Here is a 21,128-nt window from a genome sequence, read left to right as displayed (position 1 = left end):
ATTCAGGAACCGGTGGACTTCAAACTTTTGCACCATGGAATCCACTGCACTGTATGGCAACAGTGGCTGCAATTCTTTTGGGACCTCATGTAGTTTTGTGTCTTTCCACAGTCTCAGAATTCCTGAAGAACACTGCATTTTGGGATGTGAATGAGAATTGTTTGACGATAAAGAACGAGAGAGCCGGAGAATCGGGAGGCGCATGTTGTTTTCTCTTTTACTTCTATCAAGTGGAAGCACATTTTTGCTGGCTCTTATGGGAATTAAGCACTCGTCCCGCTGCATGCTCCTCAGGAGAAAAATGGCGGAGTCTGAGAGCAGTGAGGTAAGTGTGAGAAACACCTTTGATTTTCCTAAGTAAGAATGAAAACTCCTTTTTTCTTTTTTTCTTTTTCTAGGACTCTGTCAGAGTCCTAAATGCGCAACTGCAGCATATGTCCTACCTTCAGTAGAAGTTGCATCCCGGACAAAATGCTGGATGTTGACTGTCCGGAGAGTGAGACAGCAATCTGAGTAATAGTCTCGCTGCCTCTCTCTCTGCAAGGATATTTTACTAGAAGGCAGGACAGTGACAGGATGTAACACCAAGTATCTGTATCTCTCCGAGAACGGATGGGAGGGAGCTTATTAAATCATCTAAATCTATTTGCGTCCATTTATATCAAAAGAATCGGATTTAATAGGGAACATATACTGTGAGACATATACATATTGGAGCGGAGTTCTGCTGCTTCACGCTGCGCTGAGGTCGGAATTACTTGCGCTGTCCAAGGTACTGCAGCGCCTTGCAGACGAAACGGAGAACGCTGGGTCTTGATGTAAGGAGCAATTTTGCAGAAAGTAGGGTGAGAAATAGACGCGATGTGTCTCTGGCTCCTCAAATGGGAAACGGGGGGGTCTCTTAATGGGGATCCCCAGGATGCAGGCATTAGATTAAGTCCACCTTCACAGTCTCTCCAAAATCTCTCTTTTTTTTTTTTCTTTTTTAATCTCATATTGCAAATTCCCCAAATGCACATGATGTGATCCACATTCTGACACATCTCAGTGAAGAATTAATCTTCCCTGGCTCCATTTTTTCTCTTGGATTATAAATTCTTTTCGGCACAACATGATCCCTGTGTTTTATTGAGTCATGTACCACATCTGTATTCACAATGTGGCTGGATACTGTAGGAGCGAGGCTTTTTTTTTAAGGTAACGTTTAAAAGATTCGAACACTCTGTGAAGTTGTAGACTCATGTTGCTTTCTCATACATTATTCATCACAAAACATTTCCTCAAAGCAAGTTTATCCGTGAGAGAAGCCCTCCTCAAACTCTCAGGTTTTATCCTTACGCTTATATCTGAGGGCAGAGGGCACCTGATGCATTATAATAAGAGGACACTGGTTGGATGGTTGGAGCTTCACCCTTCTGCTTCTGCTCTTTGCCATTTTGGAATATCTGGGGTATCAGAGGGTTATCCCCGTGAAAATAAAAAATTAAGATGCTGATTTCCTTTGACTGTACTAAAGTTACAAACACCAAACTTCCTTCAGAGCTGACACAGAGTTTACCCACCAATCCAACCACTGACCTCACCACGGACTTCAGCAGTAACAATATACAAAACAGGCGTCAACTTTGACAGTCAGACAGGTACAAAGTGACTGTGTCCCCCTCATACAGACTGTGTGTAACAGAAATACAGAGTAAATGTCCTTCTCAGATAACAAGTCTCACCTCTGTGTAGAGACGAGGCTCCAGTCTGAAATAGAACCTCAGATGTGTTTATCTGTCTTGAGGGTCATCAGCAAGGACGTGTGCCACCCTCTCTTTCCATCTCACTTACACTCACTGCAGCTGCTCTCCTCTGACCGTGCTGCACCCCGAGTCTACTTCAATCTGTCCCCTAATGACACCCTATAGTGATTTTGTTTGAAACTTCTGATTCTGTATTAAACCTGGCATCTTTAATCACCTCTTCTGTGGCCCTTGTAATTACTGACTCTGAGTGTTGGCTTGCATCCAGCTATCAAAGGCTGATTTTTCTTTCTTTCTTTCTTTCTTTCTTTTTGAAACGGGAGGCCAAGTATATGCATCTCACAGCTGACCAAAGTGTAGCTTGAGGTCATTTGCTAAACATTTGATGAAATGCATCAATTAAAACACAAATTCACACTAAAACCATAGAGAAGGCAGCACTCAGATTTTATGACCACTTTACTGTAGTAGTCTAGGTTTAGAACAGTTTAGATTTTTTATGCAGTTTTAGTTATTATTCAGTCTTTAATTTGTTTATTCAATTATTCATGTTTGGATGCTATAGCTGGACTTAATCAAGTGTTTGGCATGTACCGCTACCATGCTAATATCAGCATGCTAACATGGTCACAGTGAGAATTCCAACATACTGAACATACTTTTATTTTCTTGGTCACTGTGTCCTGGACCGTGCCAGCAGCAAAAGAGAGGACAAAAATAAATCTGTATGACAGAGAGGTACAGAATAGACACAGGTGGGAGGAAAAGGAATAGGAACAGAAGAGGAATCAACTTGCACAAACAAGGAAAAACCAGTGACAGTGACAGAAATCTGACTTTAAGTCCACTAGATCTATGTGTGACAGTGCTGTGTATCACAGCAGCAAGACTTCATCTGTTAATGAGGTTGCTTGATGATGTTATATGTCAGTCCTATTAGATTAAATTTAAGGTGAAATGATAGACATTGTCATTTATCAAAACAAAACTAATAATTTACAAATAAAACAGACAAGAGTTAACTGAAACTACCTGGAATTATAGTTGAGCTGGACTCACTGCTGCAGGTTTTAGATGTTATCTCAAGACTTAAGATGAACACATCTCTGCTGTCCATCACCTCATCTATGACAAGCTGAAATGCCTCAGTTAGAGGTGCTAAGAGCTCTGAATGATGCAGTAACAAACTTAAAACATAAAGGAATGGTTTAAATTCCCTCAGCAGTAAATTGCATAATGTGCTGCAAGATCAGACTGGATAAATGCAGAGAAAGGAAGAGGTGATAACAACAGCAGAAAAAATACTTTGCTCCTAAAAACATTCTTGAGAAAAGATGTTTACGGTGGAACTTATGCTATACTCTACCTCCATGAGCTGAAACATTTCTTCTTCCAGATAAAATATTATATATATTGTTGTAATACTAAAATATCTCTGTCAGCTGTCCAACAAAACCTATTTCTGTCCACCTTGCCAATTATTAATCATTTTATTTTTAGAAGCTTGAAAGTTGGAATGAGAATAAACACCAGAACGGCTCCCTGGCTCACTACTGAGATGCTGGGCGTCTGTTTCTTCATCTCTCTCTCTCTCTCTCTCTCTCTCTCTCTCTCTCTCTCGCTGTCAAAATCACACAACAACACACACACTCCATAGCTAGACCTTCCCAGTAGGCCTTAGAGGTGATAATCAGGGCATTATGGGTGTACCTTCTGTGCAGAGCAGAGCCCCTCTTGCCTTCTGCTGACAGGCTGACTTCATGTCAGAGTATTCTCCAGATTCTCTGGACTCACCGAGCGGACGCATGGAGTAGCGAGCTGACAGATGAACTGAGAGGCATTGGGGGAAATAAAAATATTAAGGGGAATGGATGATTAGACTAAGCTAGTTACTATCCCTGGATGCAAACCACATCCTTGTTTTGTTTCTTACTCCAAAAGGAGTTTGGCTGACAAAAGTCCAGAATCATCAGCTTTAAAAAAGTTTTTTTTTTCTTCTTTATCTCTCTCTTGCTCTCTCTAGCAGCCACAGTCGCAGCCACAGCCAATCCGCATAATTCCATCCCAGTCGGCACAGCCCACATCGTTGCCCAAGCCTGTGCCTTCCATCCAGCATGCCCCACGGCCTCCTCTCCCGCCACACACGCCCCATGCCGCCAGCCTCCCGAGCTGTCCGGGGCGGGGAAAGATGGCCAAGTTCCTTAATCCAGAGGAGATGACCTCACGGGACTACTATTTTGATTCTTACGCCCATTTTGGTATCCATGAGGTAATATGCTTGTATCTCCAGTGAGATTCAGTGATTTTTTCGTTTTCCTGTTTTCTTATTCCTGTATCTGTTCTTGCAATAGACAGATGTGAATCATGAATGACAACTGTTTTTCACCATACGCTCTCAGGAAAATAAGGAATGCCACTAAAAATCCAGCTTCCACATCCTGCTTTTTCCACCACATCTCTTATAAAAGCTCCAGGACAAACATGGACACTCTCTGTAGTTAATACTTCACCCTGTGGTATATGAATCTTCTTTGACACACTCAGTTTTCATCAGATAATGGTAGACACAGCTCCACGTAAAACTATACATCTTTGCCACCGCATAAATTCATAAATAAAACTCTTACATGACAAATGAGCCCAGATTTTTACTGCAGAGGTGGATTAGAACTGTCATAATGTGAACAGCTTATTTTTCACATTGTATAAGATGTGATCATTAGGTATCAGAGGTCAGTTAACAGAGGTGAATGCACCTGCTAGTCTTGCAGTGCATTGTAAAACTCTATTTGGAGATGCAGCAGATTGAAATTGAATCAGGAAATATTCCTGCAAGATCTAGTTGACATTTATATGGAGAGTTGTGTTTGCCTTTTTGCTTCCCTCATAAATGGCTTAGTTAATACAGTTAGACCTCAGACTTCCTGTTTGATCCCCAGTGTGGCTTTTTCAGTGCACCTTAGAGTTACTGTGACTGCAGATCCCAGCTATGAACTCTATGTGAATAAAATGTCATCATAACCAGAAGGGGTAATGGCTAAATTACACATGGCAAAGTCCAAAAGGGTACAAGTTGAAGAAGAAAGAAAGAAAGAAGAAGAAAATAAGACAAAGAACAAAAATCAGGAAAACTCAAATTTGCAGATTTTTACATCTTATAAAGGCCAGGCTAATAGTTACCTTATTTTTAAACAGATGTTGGTTCCCATATCTTTTTTCTTTTGCTTTTTCTTTTTTCTTTTTAGACATAATTGTTTGAGGCTCTGTAAGGTACTTTAACAATGATTAAATGTGACTTTTAGCTCATCCTCCTGATCTGTACTACCCCAACAACCTCTAACAACCAAGAGTTTTATGTCAGAGATGGTTAGAGCTCTGGTTGGGGTTTCGGTCAGCCAATCCCATCAAAGGGCATGAGATCTGAAACTAGCCTGAGACAAACATTGTGCCTGGGAGACTCAACTCAGGGCAGATGCTTAAGCTTTACCCACAGTCTGGACTGGATGGAGAATAGCTGGGGACTGGTCCAATTTTTGTACCAAAACCTTTTCATTTCTGATCAACAGTGAGATATTATATAACACATGAAATAATCTTTCTTTCTTTACGTGTCTCATATTTCCAGATGATATTGTTATCTTCATACGCACTTACCTCCAAGTTCAGCTGCATTCTAAATAGAGGAGACAGAAGGTATTAGAGTCTGTATAAAAAGAACACGTTCCTGGTGTGACCTGTGAGATGAATTTTTTATATTTTTGGAAATGTAGGTCAGGTGTATTTTTGTCATTTCTGAACATTCTTCACACTCACGCACATGGTGAGAGAGACAGAGATAGAAAAAAAAAGATGCAGACAGGCTGAACCTGCAGGCTCATAGGGCTTATTCAGAAACACCAGCTATGGATTTGAATGTAGAACCTCTGAGATGGAATAGAGTAAGATTAGGTGAAGCCTGTGTGTTATTTGTCCCCGCTCCACTGCAGAAATCACAGCAGATGCAGACTCCCAATGTCCAGCCAATGTTTTTAATTCAGCAAAACAAATTGCCGCTCTCCTCAGGGGTTGGCTGTGCCAACGTCATCCTGATATTATTTGTCATATGCTAAACCAGGAGATGCTGAAGGACGAAGTGAGGACGCTCACCTACAGGAACTCCATGTACCACAACAAGCACGTCTTCAAGGACAAAATAGTGCTGGATGTTGGAAGTGGGACAGGGATCCTGTCCATGTTTGCAGCCAAGGCTGGGGCAAAGCACGTGTATGGGGTAAGACGTGTTTCCTTTCAGTGGAGCATTATCGTGCTGAACCATCAGGGTCTAATCACTGAGACCAGCCTGACAAGCTGCTCACACTGTGCACACGTACGGTGCATGCATGGTTCTCTGTGTATTTGTACATACATTTTGAACATCTTTATCAGACTCCCTATAATCTTCGAGCAATATCTTGTCTGAGAGGCAGGCGATAAAAGTGTGTGGCCTCTCATGCAGGTTGACAGGCTAAGCCGTGGCGATTTGAGAGCTCTTACTATTATCGTGCGCTGGAGCAGAAGTAATTACTAAGTCTGGGCATGTCTGAGAATACATGCTGGATACACATCACTAGCTCGGGATAACCACGTGGAACTTATTTTTGTATGGTGGCTCCAGACAGTGAATGTTTGCTTCAGGGGAGGAATGATTAACTTGGAATTGCAGAGAGACTTGTTCCAAGCTACTGGTTGACATTACGTGTTTATATGTGTGTGACTTTGCCTCGTGTCCTGTGTTTGTTTGCCTTCCCTCTTCTGTTGCCTCACTCACTTTCTCTCCTCTTCCTCCTCCTTTTATCCTGTTTTTGTACTGTAAAGTGAACTATCACTTCATTTTGATTTTCCCTCACATTTGTGTTAGTGCTGTCCATCTGGCAGGGTTGTAGCCCCATAAATGCAGCTGGGATTTCAGGGATTTAGTTCACTTTTGACTTAGATCCTCCCAGTTTTAGCGTTACACCAAAGCCCTATACGTTCGTCATACCTAAGACTTATGAAGCTTGATGTGAAAGTTGGGCCTGTGCGGTGAGAGGACTGGGCTCTGGGCCAACGAGAACATCATTCTATCATATGGACCTGGTTAAAGACCAAAAAAGTGATAACTTCCATTCTTGATCCATTGAGTACTCATAAAAGACTCTTTGGTTCTAAATTCCATATGTCAAAGCCAGATATCTTGATACCCTAAGTCCACATTTGTATCCCATCAGTGAAGGATTAACATTTTAAAAATCTCTTATATTTAACACTTTAAAACAAATGATTGATAGATGTTAAATAAGCAATCCAAAATGAGACTAGTTTTTCTTGTTTCTTTTTGTTTGATGTTTCATTATGCTTGAATATTTTCTCCACCGTAACCGTTGAGATGGCAATATAGCATAATGCTTATTTACACTCAAACAATCTGCTGTACATGCAACAGATTGCTAAGGTCAGTGTCATTTGTGGGAGGGGTGTACATTAAACATCACTTACCTCCACCAAAGAGTTACAGGTTACAAACATAAGAGCAAGATACGGGATTTCAAATTAAGACCAGGAAGTACAGTCAATTATTTGTGTGTTCAGTGTGGTCAGCCCATATAGTTAAGTCCCTAGAAAACCATGGACAACCACTTCAGTTCACAAGCACACATGCTGATTGTATAGTACCTGCCCAGATTGAAACTGTAGGAAACCAATGTAAACTAGATCTGACAGCACATATATCAGGGTCCCAACATTCAAATGACTCAGACACCCAAAGGCACACCAACCTGGGGGAAACCAGGAGGCCAAGATCATTGTGAACTAAAGCTTAAACAGGTGCTTTTATATGTGATGGGCAGGCTCAGATACTTGTTTGCAGTGCACACTCATAGAATCTGATCCACCCTTGGACCACAGGGCTCAGTAAATCTCTTTATCTTGCAGTTTGGATACTGCTCTCTGCATTACACTTAAAACCTAAAAGACAAAAGTGCCAAAGTGAATGAGTTGTTGGTGTATAAAGTTGTCCATAACTTTCGCTAGGTTTTGCAATTTTTAAGACCCCTTTGGGAAGGCCATGACAGTGAGGAGAGCCAGATGCTTTTCTAAGAATTTGATGCACCATAAATGTGTTGAGTTGATACTCACGAGCAGAGGGACTCTGAGGAGATGCCCATGTTACTCAGCTTATGTCCTGCTTGCAGCATTAGGTACATGTGCTAAATGTTAGCTAGTGGATAAGTTATATCAAAGCTTGTCCATATGAGTTTGTTGTAGAATTTATTTTCTGCCCTCCAGCATTCAAACATTCTTAAGGCAGCGTTGAATTCCTTTAACCACAGAAACTAAATTGAAACTGGCTAAAGTGGAGCTAAAATAACACTGACCAGTGCATTTAGAAGAGCTGCGGCTGTCTTATTATACTTATTTCCAACACACTGCATACCTCACAGCTCAGAGGGAAAAAGTGCCGTGACACCTGGGCGAAGTTAGAAACTTGTACTTGCTGTGTCTCCAGAGAGAAGGACTTATGGGAGCCCTCAGGGATGAGTACAGTGACAGTGACTCTTCCTGACACTAGTGAGAGGTGCAAGAGGCATTGTGTGAGGGGGTGTTGATTCTAAACACGCCTAGAGGCTTCAGTGCTCCCACTGAAGCGTGACTCTGATGGACACATGGCTAATGGCTGTCCCTTCACGCGGAGATTCAGCAAGAGATGAGGAATCATTGCCAATTAGAGAGCTGGCGTTGGCAGCCCTATTATCACACACTAACAGCACAGGCAATACACTCATAACATGTACACGTATGCCTGCAAGTGCTCATGCCATCCTAAACCTGGTGCAGAATTAGGTACTGCTGTTTGTTTATGCATTTGATACAGGCTTATTTTTAATGGGCAGACGCATCAGTCCTATGTCAGAAGGCTGTGGGCGCCACCAGCAGCTTCCTGACCGGTCCTCTACTAATAGGCAGCTGAGAATAGGGCTGCTCCAGGGAGGCAGCGCTAATATGAAGTCGCGGCATCCTGTATGCATGCTCAGTGGGAAAACTAGAGACCTCAGCTAGAAAGCAGAAGTTCATTTCGGTGTCTGTGTTGTACTATACAACAAAAACGAGAAATATCCAAAATCCTATCACTTTATTTGTCCGCCTCACCGTCATTTTTGCTGCCCGTAAAGCATCAGTTTCTACCCCTCAAAGACCTCTTAGACCTCATCCTTCAGTCCGAGGCACAGCTGAGTGCTTCAATTTATCAGCCTGCTCTTTCCACAAGGGTCCCAGCCTGGCTTTGCCTTTTTATGATCCAGAGCACCTAGAGTTCATTCAAGAGACCTCTGCTTGATTACAACCAGATGGATTTCTCTTGTATCATGAATAATTCCACGCACCTTTGACAAACAGGGTCCCTGGGTAGGAGGAACAGAGTGTACAAATTCAGGTGAAAATCTATACTCTCAGACGACCTGATGCTGTAAAAGTCTGGTATTGACAAATGCCTCCTGTTGAATTATGTCCTTACTAGTGTCCACTGTGTATCCTGATGAATGAAGAAGCTTTATTATGTTATAACGCTGTTATTGCTGGAACCGCAATAAATCAGGCATGAGATGTGCATTAGTGGGAAGAACAGGAAGTACAAAATATGTCAAGCAAGGAGCTCAGGATTCAGACCGAAAAGACATTTCAGGGAGAAATGGGACAAAAGCAGTGGGATGGGGATAGAGAGAAAGAGTACACCCTTCTGTCAAAAAGATTTATGACCCCCTAATTTGTGACCCCCCCAACCCCCACCACGTGGCCCCTTTATGATGTCACTTCTCGACCCCGCCCTTCAAACACCCCACCCCTGTATGACATCACATCCTAGACCCTCCCACTGTATCCCCTCCTCTTTTCTGACATCACTTCCTTCATCCTTCCCCCTTCATTGTTCTTTATTCCGTTCAAGACAACATGAAATAAATATAAATAAATAGGGGTGTTTGATGTGAACATTTGAGTGCTTGATGTAAACATTGGTTGTAGAAGCTCCTTTCCATGTGCTGTGTCACCCTGACTGAGATGAAAGTGCAGAGGCTCTCGGGTCTGCTTGGGGGGTGCAAGAACAGCGCTTAATACCATCAGTCAAGCATGGTGGAGGCAGCATGATGTTCTGGGGGTGCTTTGGAGGTGGTAAAATAGGAGATTTGTACAGAGTGGAAGAGACCTTGAGGAATACCATCCCATAACCTATGGATAGTGATGGCTGATCGAGGATTTGTTGAAGCTTCTACACCTGGTTCAAAAAAATGGTTCATTACCCGAGGCTTCAATGACACAGTACTCGAGTAGGCCATCTAGTGGTCAATAAAATGAAGTGCAATCAAGATGTGTCATTTAGTGGTTCATGAATTGTTTGGGATTTGATTCGGCATGCACGTTCTTGTTGGAAAAACTCTGACATACTCTTACTAGTCAGCATCAGTACAGCAGTGACAGTTTAAGTGTTCTGCATTATAGGGAAACTGAGGACATGTCATTGCAAGTGTAGTAGCACTTGAATCTATCACAGTCCTTCATATATGGTCAGTTAATCAGATTTTCCTTTCTTCTGTCAGATTGAATGTTCCAGTATATCAGAGTACTCAGAGAGGATCATCAAGTCCAACCACCTTGACAGCGGTAAGAGCTGCAGCTGTTCCTTATCTTTCCATTTTAATGACACAGCACTTCATCCTCAGTGTAGGGAGCAACAAACTAAGTTACAGTGATGATAGACCTGAAGTGTCACAGCGGAGCAAGGACTTGGACCCAAGCGCAATAACCCCCGAGACAAGCTAAAAGTCTTTTAATAAACCAAAAATCATCCACATGGGAGAAAAATACTCAGGAACAAAACAAAACCAAAATACAAAAGTCAAAACAGAGGAAACCAAGGTAAGTACATGAGGTGGGGAAAAAACACAGGGAAGACACAGAGTCTAGCACAGGCACAGACAAAGTGACAAGGACGCAGAGAAACAACGAGACTTAAATACACAAGGCAATGGGCAACAGGTGAAACCAATTAGGGCGGGGCAAACAATCACCAATGGCGGGAAACAAGACAAAGACAGGAAGTACAACAAGACAAGATACACAAGGGCTCTGATTTCAAAGTAAAACAGGAACTATGCACAAAACAAACTAAGCAAGACTGAAAAGGTCCCAATGTCAACAAAAGAGTTCTAAACATAACAAAAAGGGTTAAGAAAACAGCCCCCTTAGGGGCTAGTCATGACATGAAGAGGAAGGAGCGAAGGCTGGCAGGGGAGGTGTAGGGAAGTTCACTGTTTGGGATTTTTTGGATGATCTGAGAGGATGGTCAAATTCAGAATCTGTGTTTGTCATTCTGTGCTGCACTGAGCCGGCTCATTTGTGTTCATTTGCATAAACATAGTTTCAACTTATGCAGCTTCAAAGCGTACGTCAGAACATAACACCTCTGCAACTTTGAGAACAAACTGACAGCCAAGCTACTGACTGTGCATCTGCAAAATAATAGCTCCATAAACCAACCCTGTCAGCAAATGTCCTATCTATAAACCTATGAATATCAAGTGTGCACAAGTAATTGAGAGAAGAGTTAACACAGTGTTCTCTCTGAGTTTCGGACAGTGAATAAGCAGAAAGCAATCACCAGCTGGAGTAATAGGGTTCACATGACATTCTGACAGACACTTGTATCCCCAGGGAAACTCTTCAGTAACTTCTTGCCAAGGCAGAACAAACAAAGCTTAAGTCAGTTAATCACAGGCAGTGCACTGTGTCTCTCTTTCTGTCTTTCTTTTTTCCTTTCTTCCTTTCATGCTGTTGAAAAGGACACAGCTGCAACTTAAAAGATTTGGTTATGTACCTCATCAGATAATACTGATGACTTTTTTTGTCTGTAAGTGTTTTCCTACATGATGATTTATACATTTTCAGGTCTGATCAGTCCTGAATGTTAGTATTAACTGGTTAATATTAAGACATATTTTTTCCATGCCAAAATGTGAGCACTGATTATGGTTTGGAAAATACATTGTGTTTCAGTTATCACCATCTTCAAAGGGAAGGTGGAGGAGGTGGAGCTTCCTGTTGAGAAGGTTGACATCATCATATCTGAGTGGATGGGTTACTGCCTCTTCTACGAATCCATGCTCAACACCGTCATCTTTGCCAGGGACAAGTGGCTGGTATGATGTATGGAGTCTGCGTGAGTGCGTGACATGATACTGCTTGTTCGTGTTTCCCATAATAACATTTAATAAGTCTTTCTGTGATTAAGAAAAACTACATCATATATTTACTGGTGAGTGCAACGTTAGTATGACCTGTGGAGCCACAGTGGCTGCATTGATGGGAAACATGCCCAGGTTGAAAAATAACAGAATTTTAATGGGGGCCCTGACACCCAAGTTGGGAACCACTGCATTAAAAGAATTGTTAATTCCCTGTGACGCTACAGCTGAAAGCAGAGATAAGTTAACTTCATTGCTAATCGCTAAACTCAATAATGCAATAATGATTACCTTAACAGGAAAAACATGCATTGCTATGTTTTATTACATTAATAAGAAGTCTGTTATGTTAGAGGGACTGTTGCATTATTAACTACTACTTCATATTTCTGTTTGTTAATTTCTGTTGTTGGAAACTAATAGTTGTAGCTATGAATCATGAACAGTGCTCTTACTGCGTTCCTGTCTGCACACAGAGGGAACTATAACATCTCAATAATTTAAACTTGTTCTGGGCTGAGAAATGAAATGTCACCAGTGCTGTAATGTAGATCTTTTATAATGTGTTTGGGATTAATTGCTGAGTTATTTCCTCGCCTCATTTGTCAAACAGAAACCCGGTGGATTAATGTTTCCTGACCGGGCCTCTCTGTACGTGGTGGCCATTGAAGACAGGCAGTACAAAGACTTTAAAATACACTGTGAGTTCAGTGTGAGAGTGTGCATGTGTGTGTGTGTGTGTGGGGGGGGGGGGGGGGGGGGTGCATGTGCCTATTATCTGAACCCTGACTCTGAAACACCTCTTACTTGTGCTGTACCTGGTGTGCTCCGTGTAGCTCTTCTTCGGTGGCTATAACCAGGATAATGTCTCTACATCATAAATGAGCCCATGGATGCAGAACATCATCCACACCTCCGCCTTGTACTCACACAAATGTGGGTGCGCTCATACAGTACACAACCTTTCCAGCTCTGCAAATGATTTTGAACTTTTCCTCAGGCATAACACTGGGGGCGATAATTGATATTATAAGTCAACAAGCCTCTCCATCTCTGTATCATCCCACTCTAAACCCGCCAGGAGGACTGTGGGCGATGTTTTGCTGCCGGACACAAAGCATAAGAACAGCGCCAAAGTCAGCGTTAAGCCAGTGTACAACCTAGATGACAACAGGCAAACTGAACAATAGCCTATAGGCCTCCTACTCACTTTACCCTATACATTTGGGAAATTATACAACCACAGTGCACCAGATAATTTCCCCAGAAAGTCATATCACATTGTCTCACTGCATTGCAGTCTTTCCTGTCATGTCTGGATGCTTCAGTTTAGCTTGCCATTACTGTGAATTCCAGAAGTCTACGCATGGCCAGACTGAAGTAAGTTGAGAGAGTGCACATAGTGACCACAAACGTCTTTCTCTCAGGGCAGATGGCCAAAGACGACCTTTAGACTGAGTTGGTCCTGTGAAATACTCCAGTATTCGAAAAGCGTCCTGTGGTCATTAGGGCTGCTCTGGCCTGTGCACTGCCTTAGTTAAGGAGGGGCAGCAAGAAATGCAAATGCAGTACATTACAAAAATCCCCGGAGGTTTGTGACCTGTTCATTATCACCAGCTCTCCGACGCACTCATGTGGTTCTCTCCTTTCGAGTCACGACAGAGGTGTTTGCTCACACACTACCTTAAGGAGCTTAATGAATAATGTATGGGATGATTTAGCCTAAGCAGCCAGGATATCTGAGGCAACAGTGGTGTCTGCGTTCAAGGAGCCTCGCATTTACAAATCAATACAATATGACTTTCATCTGTCAAAATAAAAACTGTTCCAAAACGACAGGAGCTTTAGCTCCCGGGTTGTGGATCAGACTTTTTCTCCGAAGCTCTTTCCCAGCTAGTGTTGTTTCACAGCTGAAGCCAAACTGTTTACTGTATTTTCCCACCTTAGGAACTGAATAAAAACTTGGAATGAAGAAAAATGTTTCATGTGTTTACAATTTACAAATAATGGATAAAAAATAGTAAAAATAATTCAATGATGGTGTTTCTAACAGGGTGGGAGAATGTATATGGCTTCGACATGACTTGTATCCGTAACGTGGCGATGAAGGAACCGCTGGTGGACGTAGTGGACCCCAAACAGGTGGTGACCAACTCCTGCTTGGTCAAGGTTGGTAAAATATTGATCACATTTTTGGTTTTAACACAAAGCTGGGCTTAATGTCAGCCGTAGTCTAGTGCAGTACAGAGGAGAGTTTCCTCTGTAGATGCAATATTTTCTCATAATGTCACACAATAGTGGGCTATTAACTTCATCAGCCTATTGAACTGTATGTGGCATGAAATCATTACAGCTTAATATCTAGTCCAATAAAGATAATTTGCCCAACAATAATCATTTACACATTACACAACAAACATTTTAATGGTAAAACACACAGAAGAACATAAATTGATAACTACTCAATGACGCTGATTGATCGGTAAACATATTGTTTGACATGCTTCGGCTTTGTATGGGTTCGACCTTGATGTGTGGCCATTGCCCCGTCTGTGCTCTAACTGTGCGGATCAGACTGATCAAGCTGCTGTGCCATGCATGTCAATAACATCCCGTCTAGTTCTCCTGATTGTGCTCCTTGTCATTGTGACCTTCTTATCCCTGGCATTGATTAGACAGCTCTGCCTTGTTTCACATCTGTCCTGGAGGAATATTGCTGTGTGATAATACCTTGTCTTCAGCTTCTTTGCTGCCTCTTTGCTGCTTGTCAACTGTTTTTTTGTTGTCTTTGATATCAGACAGCCTTTCATTTTAAATGCAGCAAGATATTACGGGAAATCAGCAAAGAGATCAGTCATGAGAGTTTAATCAAAATCCCTGTGAAGCTGGTGGGAATGCTGCTTGTCTTCGGATCTTGCGGAAAAAAAAAAAAGCCTTACAACAATGTTGCCCCGCTGACAAGCTTTATTGTCTTTAAATGGATTACTGAATGACCTCATTAAAGTTGTATAGTCGAGAAATAGTACACACAGGACCTTGTGTTATTAAACTGCTGCCTGAAACTTTGGTAATAATTCTCAGTGAGGATTATTACCAAGTATAATCCTGCAGAAAATAATTAATTAAACATTAACAACCTGCATGATAGTGCTCTTGAAATTTTTATTTTGCCTTTCGAGTAATTGTGAGAGGGTAAACATTGCAGCGCATTACATTGCTGTCTTAAACTTTGAAATGTGACTTTGAGAAGTTTAAACTGCATGACCAGAGTAAATATCTAGTAAATGTGTTTATGGGAGTGATTATTTTTTTAAAGACAGCAGGGGGAATCTGACATTAATATTGCGTTGTTTTTGGTTTTTTTTTAATGCCAGTAAACATAAGGCTCATTCCTCCTCAGCAAATGTGGCATCTGGCACCAAAAGCCAGTGAGTGAGTGGTAAATATCTATTAGCACCGATTGCACATGAAACAAGATTATCACACCTCTGCCTACATGTTTACCCTGCAGTGTAGGTTTCAGGTGAGCTGCACTCCCCCTCCGTTTCTCAGTAATAAAAGCTAACATGGCATGTTGGCGCAGTGCCGTTCACACAACAGCAAGCCAGGATGTGGAACAACACGGCCTTTTGGGACGATGAAGCATCAGCTGTAAAACTGACTGGAAACAGGGGGACACGTACAGATCTGGCTTGTGAAGTGAAGTCTGACAACAGTTAGAGCTCCCACATGCATGACCCCTTCTCCTTGTCCTACCTATATAGGGGTTGTTCGTGATGGTTATTAGGATCTTGGCACAATCCCAGTGAGCTTTAGTAGCAACACTATATCTTTTTGCAGATGGAAACTGTACCGCACTTGCTGATGTTGTTCTTTTTGGTCTCTTTACATTTGTATTGTATGTGACATTACAAATTTTCTGAATCTGTTTCTGAAGCATCAGCTCTGCAGTAGCCTCATAACATTAAGGTGGTATCTTCTTACAGCAAGAAAGCAAATAAGATTATTCCCAGAGTAATTTAAAAAAAAAATCTGTTAAAAGGCAGAATAAGGGTTAAAGAGGGCCAGCTGAATAACATACACTGTCAGAGTTGTGAGAAGAGTCCATCTCTTTACTCTTTCAGGAGGTGGACATCTACACAGTAAAGACCGAGGACCTCTCCTTCACCTCAGCATTCTGCCTGCAGATCCAGAGAAATGACTACATCCACGCACTGGTCACCTACTTCAACATCGAGTTTACCAAGTGTCATAAGAAGACTGGTTTTTCCACTGGTAAGATGCCTCACCCTGTCCCTCTTTAAAGCACTAAAGCTGCACTGTATCTATTAAAGTGATGGTTAATGATTATCTAAAACTTTATTCATCTGTGTTTGTTTGAAATGCCTCCACAGAGAGGCATGAGCTGAATTTCGGTAATAAAACAGCACCCTCCAGAGTTCAGATTCTGGATCATGTAAATGGCCACTGACAGCACAGCAGAGTGGATACTTCACTGAAGCTGTGGTTTTGGCTCCACATCAATATATTGTCTTAACCTCAGTTGGATTAAGAGTGTCCGACAGTGTCCGACCTTACTTTGCAGTGATTTGTGGGATACATTTCCAACTGGTTGCATCCACTTGCAGCAAGGGAGGAAAATGAGGGAACAAGGGAGGATATCGCTGGACTTTTATGTCCAGAAATATTGGCTTTACTATTAATACTTTATGTGGGGACTAAAACTGCCAGGGGTCTATAATCAAGCCCCTCAGGTCCAGGACTGATTCCCTTTCAGTATTAATGTGGCTGAAGTAAAATGGAAGTATCAGGCTCAGAACACAATGGCAATGGCACAACACAAATCTAAAGGCCATCATGTTTCATCCCAGCCTAGGAGGACGTGGGTGGCTTTCATACTAATAACTAACCTTTTTAGCCAGTTACTTCTCTTAGATAGAAAAAGTAAGAGGTCTGACAGTGTTTTGAGTGAATCTACTCTGCCATCTGCCCTCATCATGATTAAAAATACCTCAAATCACAGATGAAAGATGTGGTCCTTGATGACGCTTTGAAGGGATGGATTGCTGTGTGTTAGAAGCAGCTCAGATCAGACTGACTGATATGATCCAAAAAGTGCTAGATGGGAGTGAATTTGTAAGACCTGGGCGCTGATGTGTCAAAATCTGTGTGTGACTGACCTCTAGTGGTGATAGAACAAAAGACATCTTTCATCAAATACTGTATATTGAAACGAGGTGTAAAGCAGAGTAAGTCACCTTAAATGTTGTTTTGAGCAGTTGATGTTGTGGCCTCCTGGTACTACTGATAAGTATTTACTTTTAAAATCATGGCATCACCACTATCTTTCCCATAAAGAAATGTATAGAAAATCATTTCCTAACCTCAGCCTTTTCTGTCCTACCCCCTTCCCTTCTATTGATTTTCTTTAAGTTTGTCTGTCTGGTGAGTTTTCCAATGCCAAGAGGGAAAAGACAGGTGGAGGTCAAAGATTACAATTCATGGCAGTCAGTAGAAAGGCCATCTCTGAATTAGCTGCTGAATTAGCATAAGAAACAAATAACTTGTCACTCTCTTTATTTAGCTCATAAACCAAGAGCCAGGTCCGTGCCACAGTCGTGCTGATTGGCAGGCCCTTTTATCCATGGACTCACAAAGAGATTCTCTATAAAGGCAGAGCTACCAATCTGCCCCAGGACAGCTGGCAGGAATTCGATTTAAGTGCTACTGACCTTTTGAATCTCGGCCAAGTGATCAGTGATGGTCAGGGCACTGGGGAACGCTCACATTTGTTTTGGGGCTTGGGTTTCAGGTTTTTCCCGCCTGTGTTTCCATACACACACGCACAAACACACTTACACACACACACACACACACACACACACACACACACACACACACAGACACACACACACACACACACACACAGATGAATGCTCATAAGGCAGCACAATAGACACAAAGTGAAATAGTAATGAAAGCAGATTGACTGGAGCAGCAGTGGAGAGGTCTGGAATGCAGTCATGCATTTTCTGCCTTTTACTTAAGTGCTGTCATCTTGAGCTCAAGAGGAGATACCTGCTCTTCACAACAAGGACGCTGACTCGATTCTCTGTTTCCGCTCTTTCTCTCTAGAGTTTGTGTTTATTCTCTACCTGACATTCACATCAAATAGATAGGAGACTGTAAAAAGTATAACTGTCTCTCTCTGTTGGCCCCCTGACAATCTGTCCAGGGTGTTTCTCCGCCTTCTGCCCTCTCTATACCTGCGTAAAGATCAGATTCTTGGCAGCAGTAAATAGTGTTAAACTGAATAGAAAAATCACGACACTGATGTATTTACTGTTGCTTTGCCTCTGAGACTTTTGGCTGATGTTTTGCCAAGGTTTAAAACTTTGTTGGTACAACTTTCTTATACACCAACCATTGTGGGATCTTAAATTTTAACTAATTTCTTTCTCAATGCTTAATAAATCATTTACTAATTCTTTACACATCGCTTATAAGCCATTAATTAAAGCAACATGTAAGTAGCTAGGTTGCAGAAAATTCTTATGGTCCTATTAAGCATTGATGCAGGGAAAAATGTTAGTAATCATTAATAAAGGCTCCTGAATTTTTCACCACCTGGCAGCTGGTCACGCTTCTTATTAATGGCTGATATCTGATGTGTGAAGCATCAATACAGTGAATGATTTATCCAGTCCTTAAAAACATTTCTAAACCCTTTATAAGGGCTGCCTTATTAGAAAGTTGGCACATTTTAGGTAAAGATTATAATGGCTGGGGTTAATTCTAAAAGTGTGTGTTTCTGTGTGTGTTTTTGTCCCAGCTCCAGATGCTCCATACACCCACTGGAAGCAGACGGTGTTTTACCTGGAGGACTATTTGACAGTGCGGAGAGGAGAGGAGATTATTGGCAGTATTGCAATGAAGCCCAATGAGAAAAACATTGTGAGTACTGCACAAGCTACTGTTCATGTTGAGTTAATAGTATGGGCAAATGTAACACCAGTGATAATGGCGTCTGCCTTTAATCATTTGGGTTATCTTTATATATAGCTAGGCAGCTAAGAAATGACTCATTTCCTGAGCAGCCTGCCCACGGCAGATTGTTTTCTCCTCCATGTTGGAGAGCGGTCAAGCAGGCAGCAGCACTGCAGTGACTTGCAGACAAACAACAACAGATTCTATTGTTGACCTTGTCCGTGTCCTTTCCTTCCCCTCTGGGGTGGAGAAGCAGCACTCGCTTTCTCCTGTTGCCTGTGCTTACTTAACACCATGTTCTGTTGTCAGTTCAGAATGGATAAACAGATACTACTTTCTCATCTTACATTTTTTCCCTCTCACTTCTGGCTACATGTTTGCTCAATCATTACCTCCCATTTTTCTCTCCTCTCTCTCTCTTTACTTGCAGCGCGACTTGGACTTTACCTTCGAGCTGGACTTTAAAGGACAGCTATGCGAAGCAGCCATATCGCATGACTACAAGATGCGTTAATCTTGACTGTGGGGTCCTCGGTGCCCCCCTCGAGTACAACCAGAGGGAGACAGAGACACTCCCATGACCACAGACAAGACACGTTGTGTGATGTAAAAGGGGGCAGAGGAGAAAAAGCAAAGACCAGGCCAAAGACCAGGCCGAGGTGGCCCCAGCGACAATATCACTATTGTCACTACAGTATATGATGAAGGCAGGAAGATACTGATGCTGACTGTTAAACAATTCTGAATGTAACACTGACAAGAAGAGGTCAGGAATATTTTCTAGTCACGATGAATGTTTTAGATTATTGATGTACGTGTGGCGTGAGATGGAGTGACGTACCTGTATGTGTTTTGTTCAGTATTCGTTTTCTACCATAACTTAGACCTTTTGGAGGGATAGTTGGCTTTTTTTTTTTAAAACACAGTAGAGCTCATCTAATGAATTACTGTATTGTCCACATTCTGTTATAAATAGATAATAAATTTAAGGTATAGTTCTTATGTCATACTATGTACTGTAGGGAATGATTGTCAGAGAAACAGTTTATAGTTGTGTCAGTTTAGCAGTCGGAGAACTAACAACAGTCGAACGCCACAGCCAAGGACAAACCTGTGTGGGTGCGTACTGTATATGTGTAACGTGAAAGGTAACGTGTTTGCATAGTTGGTGTACTAGTAGCTTTCTGTGAATGTGTAATAGAAAGCGTCAACGCTCACACTGTTGTACAGCTGGGACTCCAGATGTGCCCTGTGTTGCCAGTCTGAGCTGTGATGTTGACATGCCAATAACATACCTTCCCCATCCTAAATGCCTTGACCAAGTGCCCAAGTGTACCTAGTTCTTTTCCGCACTGATGCATTTAGCTGTTTTCTATAGTTTCATGTATAGACACAAGCCACTGTCCTTTTTATTAGTTTGAGATTAGTTAAATTACTTAAACCACAGGCTCAAGCCATGAAGCTTCTTTAGTCAACATCTGGACATGATTTATGTTAAGCGGTCTTACCCTAAATGTGTTAAGAATTCTTTTTTTACCTGAAGGTTGTGCTTCATGAGAGGGGTTGTATATAAGCTTTTTATCCAGTAACTGGCTCTGATCTCAGATAACAAAGAAGTACAGTACTTCTGAGAGGTGTGAGTGTAATAATGACAAACACCAGAGACCTGCAATATTCCTCAACTAATATCTTTTTTCGGGATTAAGAGTCATGTTTCCTGTGCCATACCTACTGAAGGGTTTTCTACAATCAAGACATGCAGATCTGGGCAAAGATTATCTGAAGATGTTTTGAAAACATTGCTTTGGTGTTCCTAGTATTAGCCTCAAATATCCACTAAGGATTACAATATAAAACACAATGAATTTTACTTACAAGAGTTCAGATTATAAGTGTATGTTCTATGATACTGTCCTTCCAGCCAAGAACCAGGCTCTGCTCTCATGGTGCACAGCCCCTAATTAATCTTTTCAGGACTATAACCAAAATGTACAGTGTGAGCAAAGAAGTAAAACAGGTGATTTATTAAGCATGCGACTAGTGCTATTAACAATCAACAAAAAGTGCAGTATGAAACTGAAGTGCTGCCTCCTGAGAGCACACTGTTTGACTATTTCTTGATCCTGTGTATTTTACAGGGAGC

The 21,128-nt window shown here is 41.8% G+C and overlaps 1 protein-coding gene across 5 annotated transcripts; it reads left to right on the top strand.

The window, feature by feature from the left end:
* Positions 1-241: 241 nt before the first annotated feature.
* LOC121182208 (protein arginine N-methyltransferase 8-B) lies at positions 242-19,499 on the top strand. 5 transcript variants are annotated; one of them, XM_041038592.1, is made up of 10 exons: positions 242-325; positions 3,769-4,014; positions 5,860-6,015; positions 10,355-10,418; positions 11,811-11,953; positions 12,612-12,699; positions 14,052-14,167; positions 16,123-16,273; positions 18,831-18,952; positions 19,416-19,499. In XM_041038592.1, the coding sequence occupies exons 1-10, from the start codon at positions 257-259 to the stop codon at positions 19,497-19,499; spliced, it is 1,239 nt and encodes a 412-aa protein (XP_040894526.1). In that variant the 5' UTR covers positions 242-256. The 5 variants fall into 5 exon arrangements, with proteins under 5 accessions (XP_040894526.1, XP_040894530.1, XP_040894529.1 ...); XM_041038596.1 differs by having other exon boundaries at positions 257-325; positions 3,784-4,014; XM_041038595.1 differs by having other exon boundaries at positions 257-325; positions 3,778-4,014.
* Positions 19,500-21,128: the final 1,629 nt, after the last annotated feature.

Source organism: Toxotes jaculatrix, chromosome 5 (assembly GCF_017976425.1).
Source record: "Toxotes jaculatrix isolate fToxJac2 chromosome 5, fToxJac2.pri, whole genome shotgun sequence".
NCBI classification, from domain to species: Eukaryota; Metazoa; Chordata; class Actinopteri; family Toxotidae; genus Toxotes; species Toxotes jaculatrix.
Note: the sequence above shows the minus strand (reverse complement) of the source record. Positions and strands in the feature narration are given on the sequence as shown.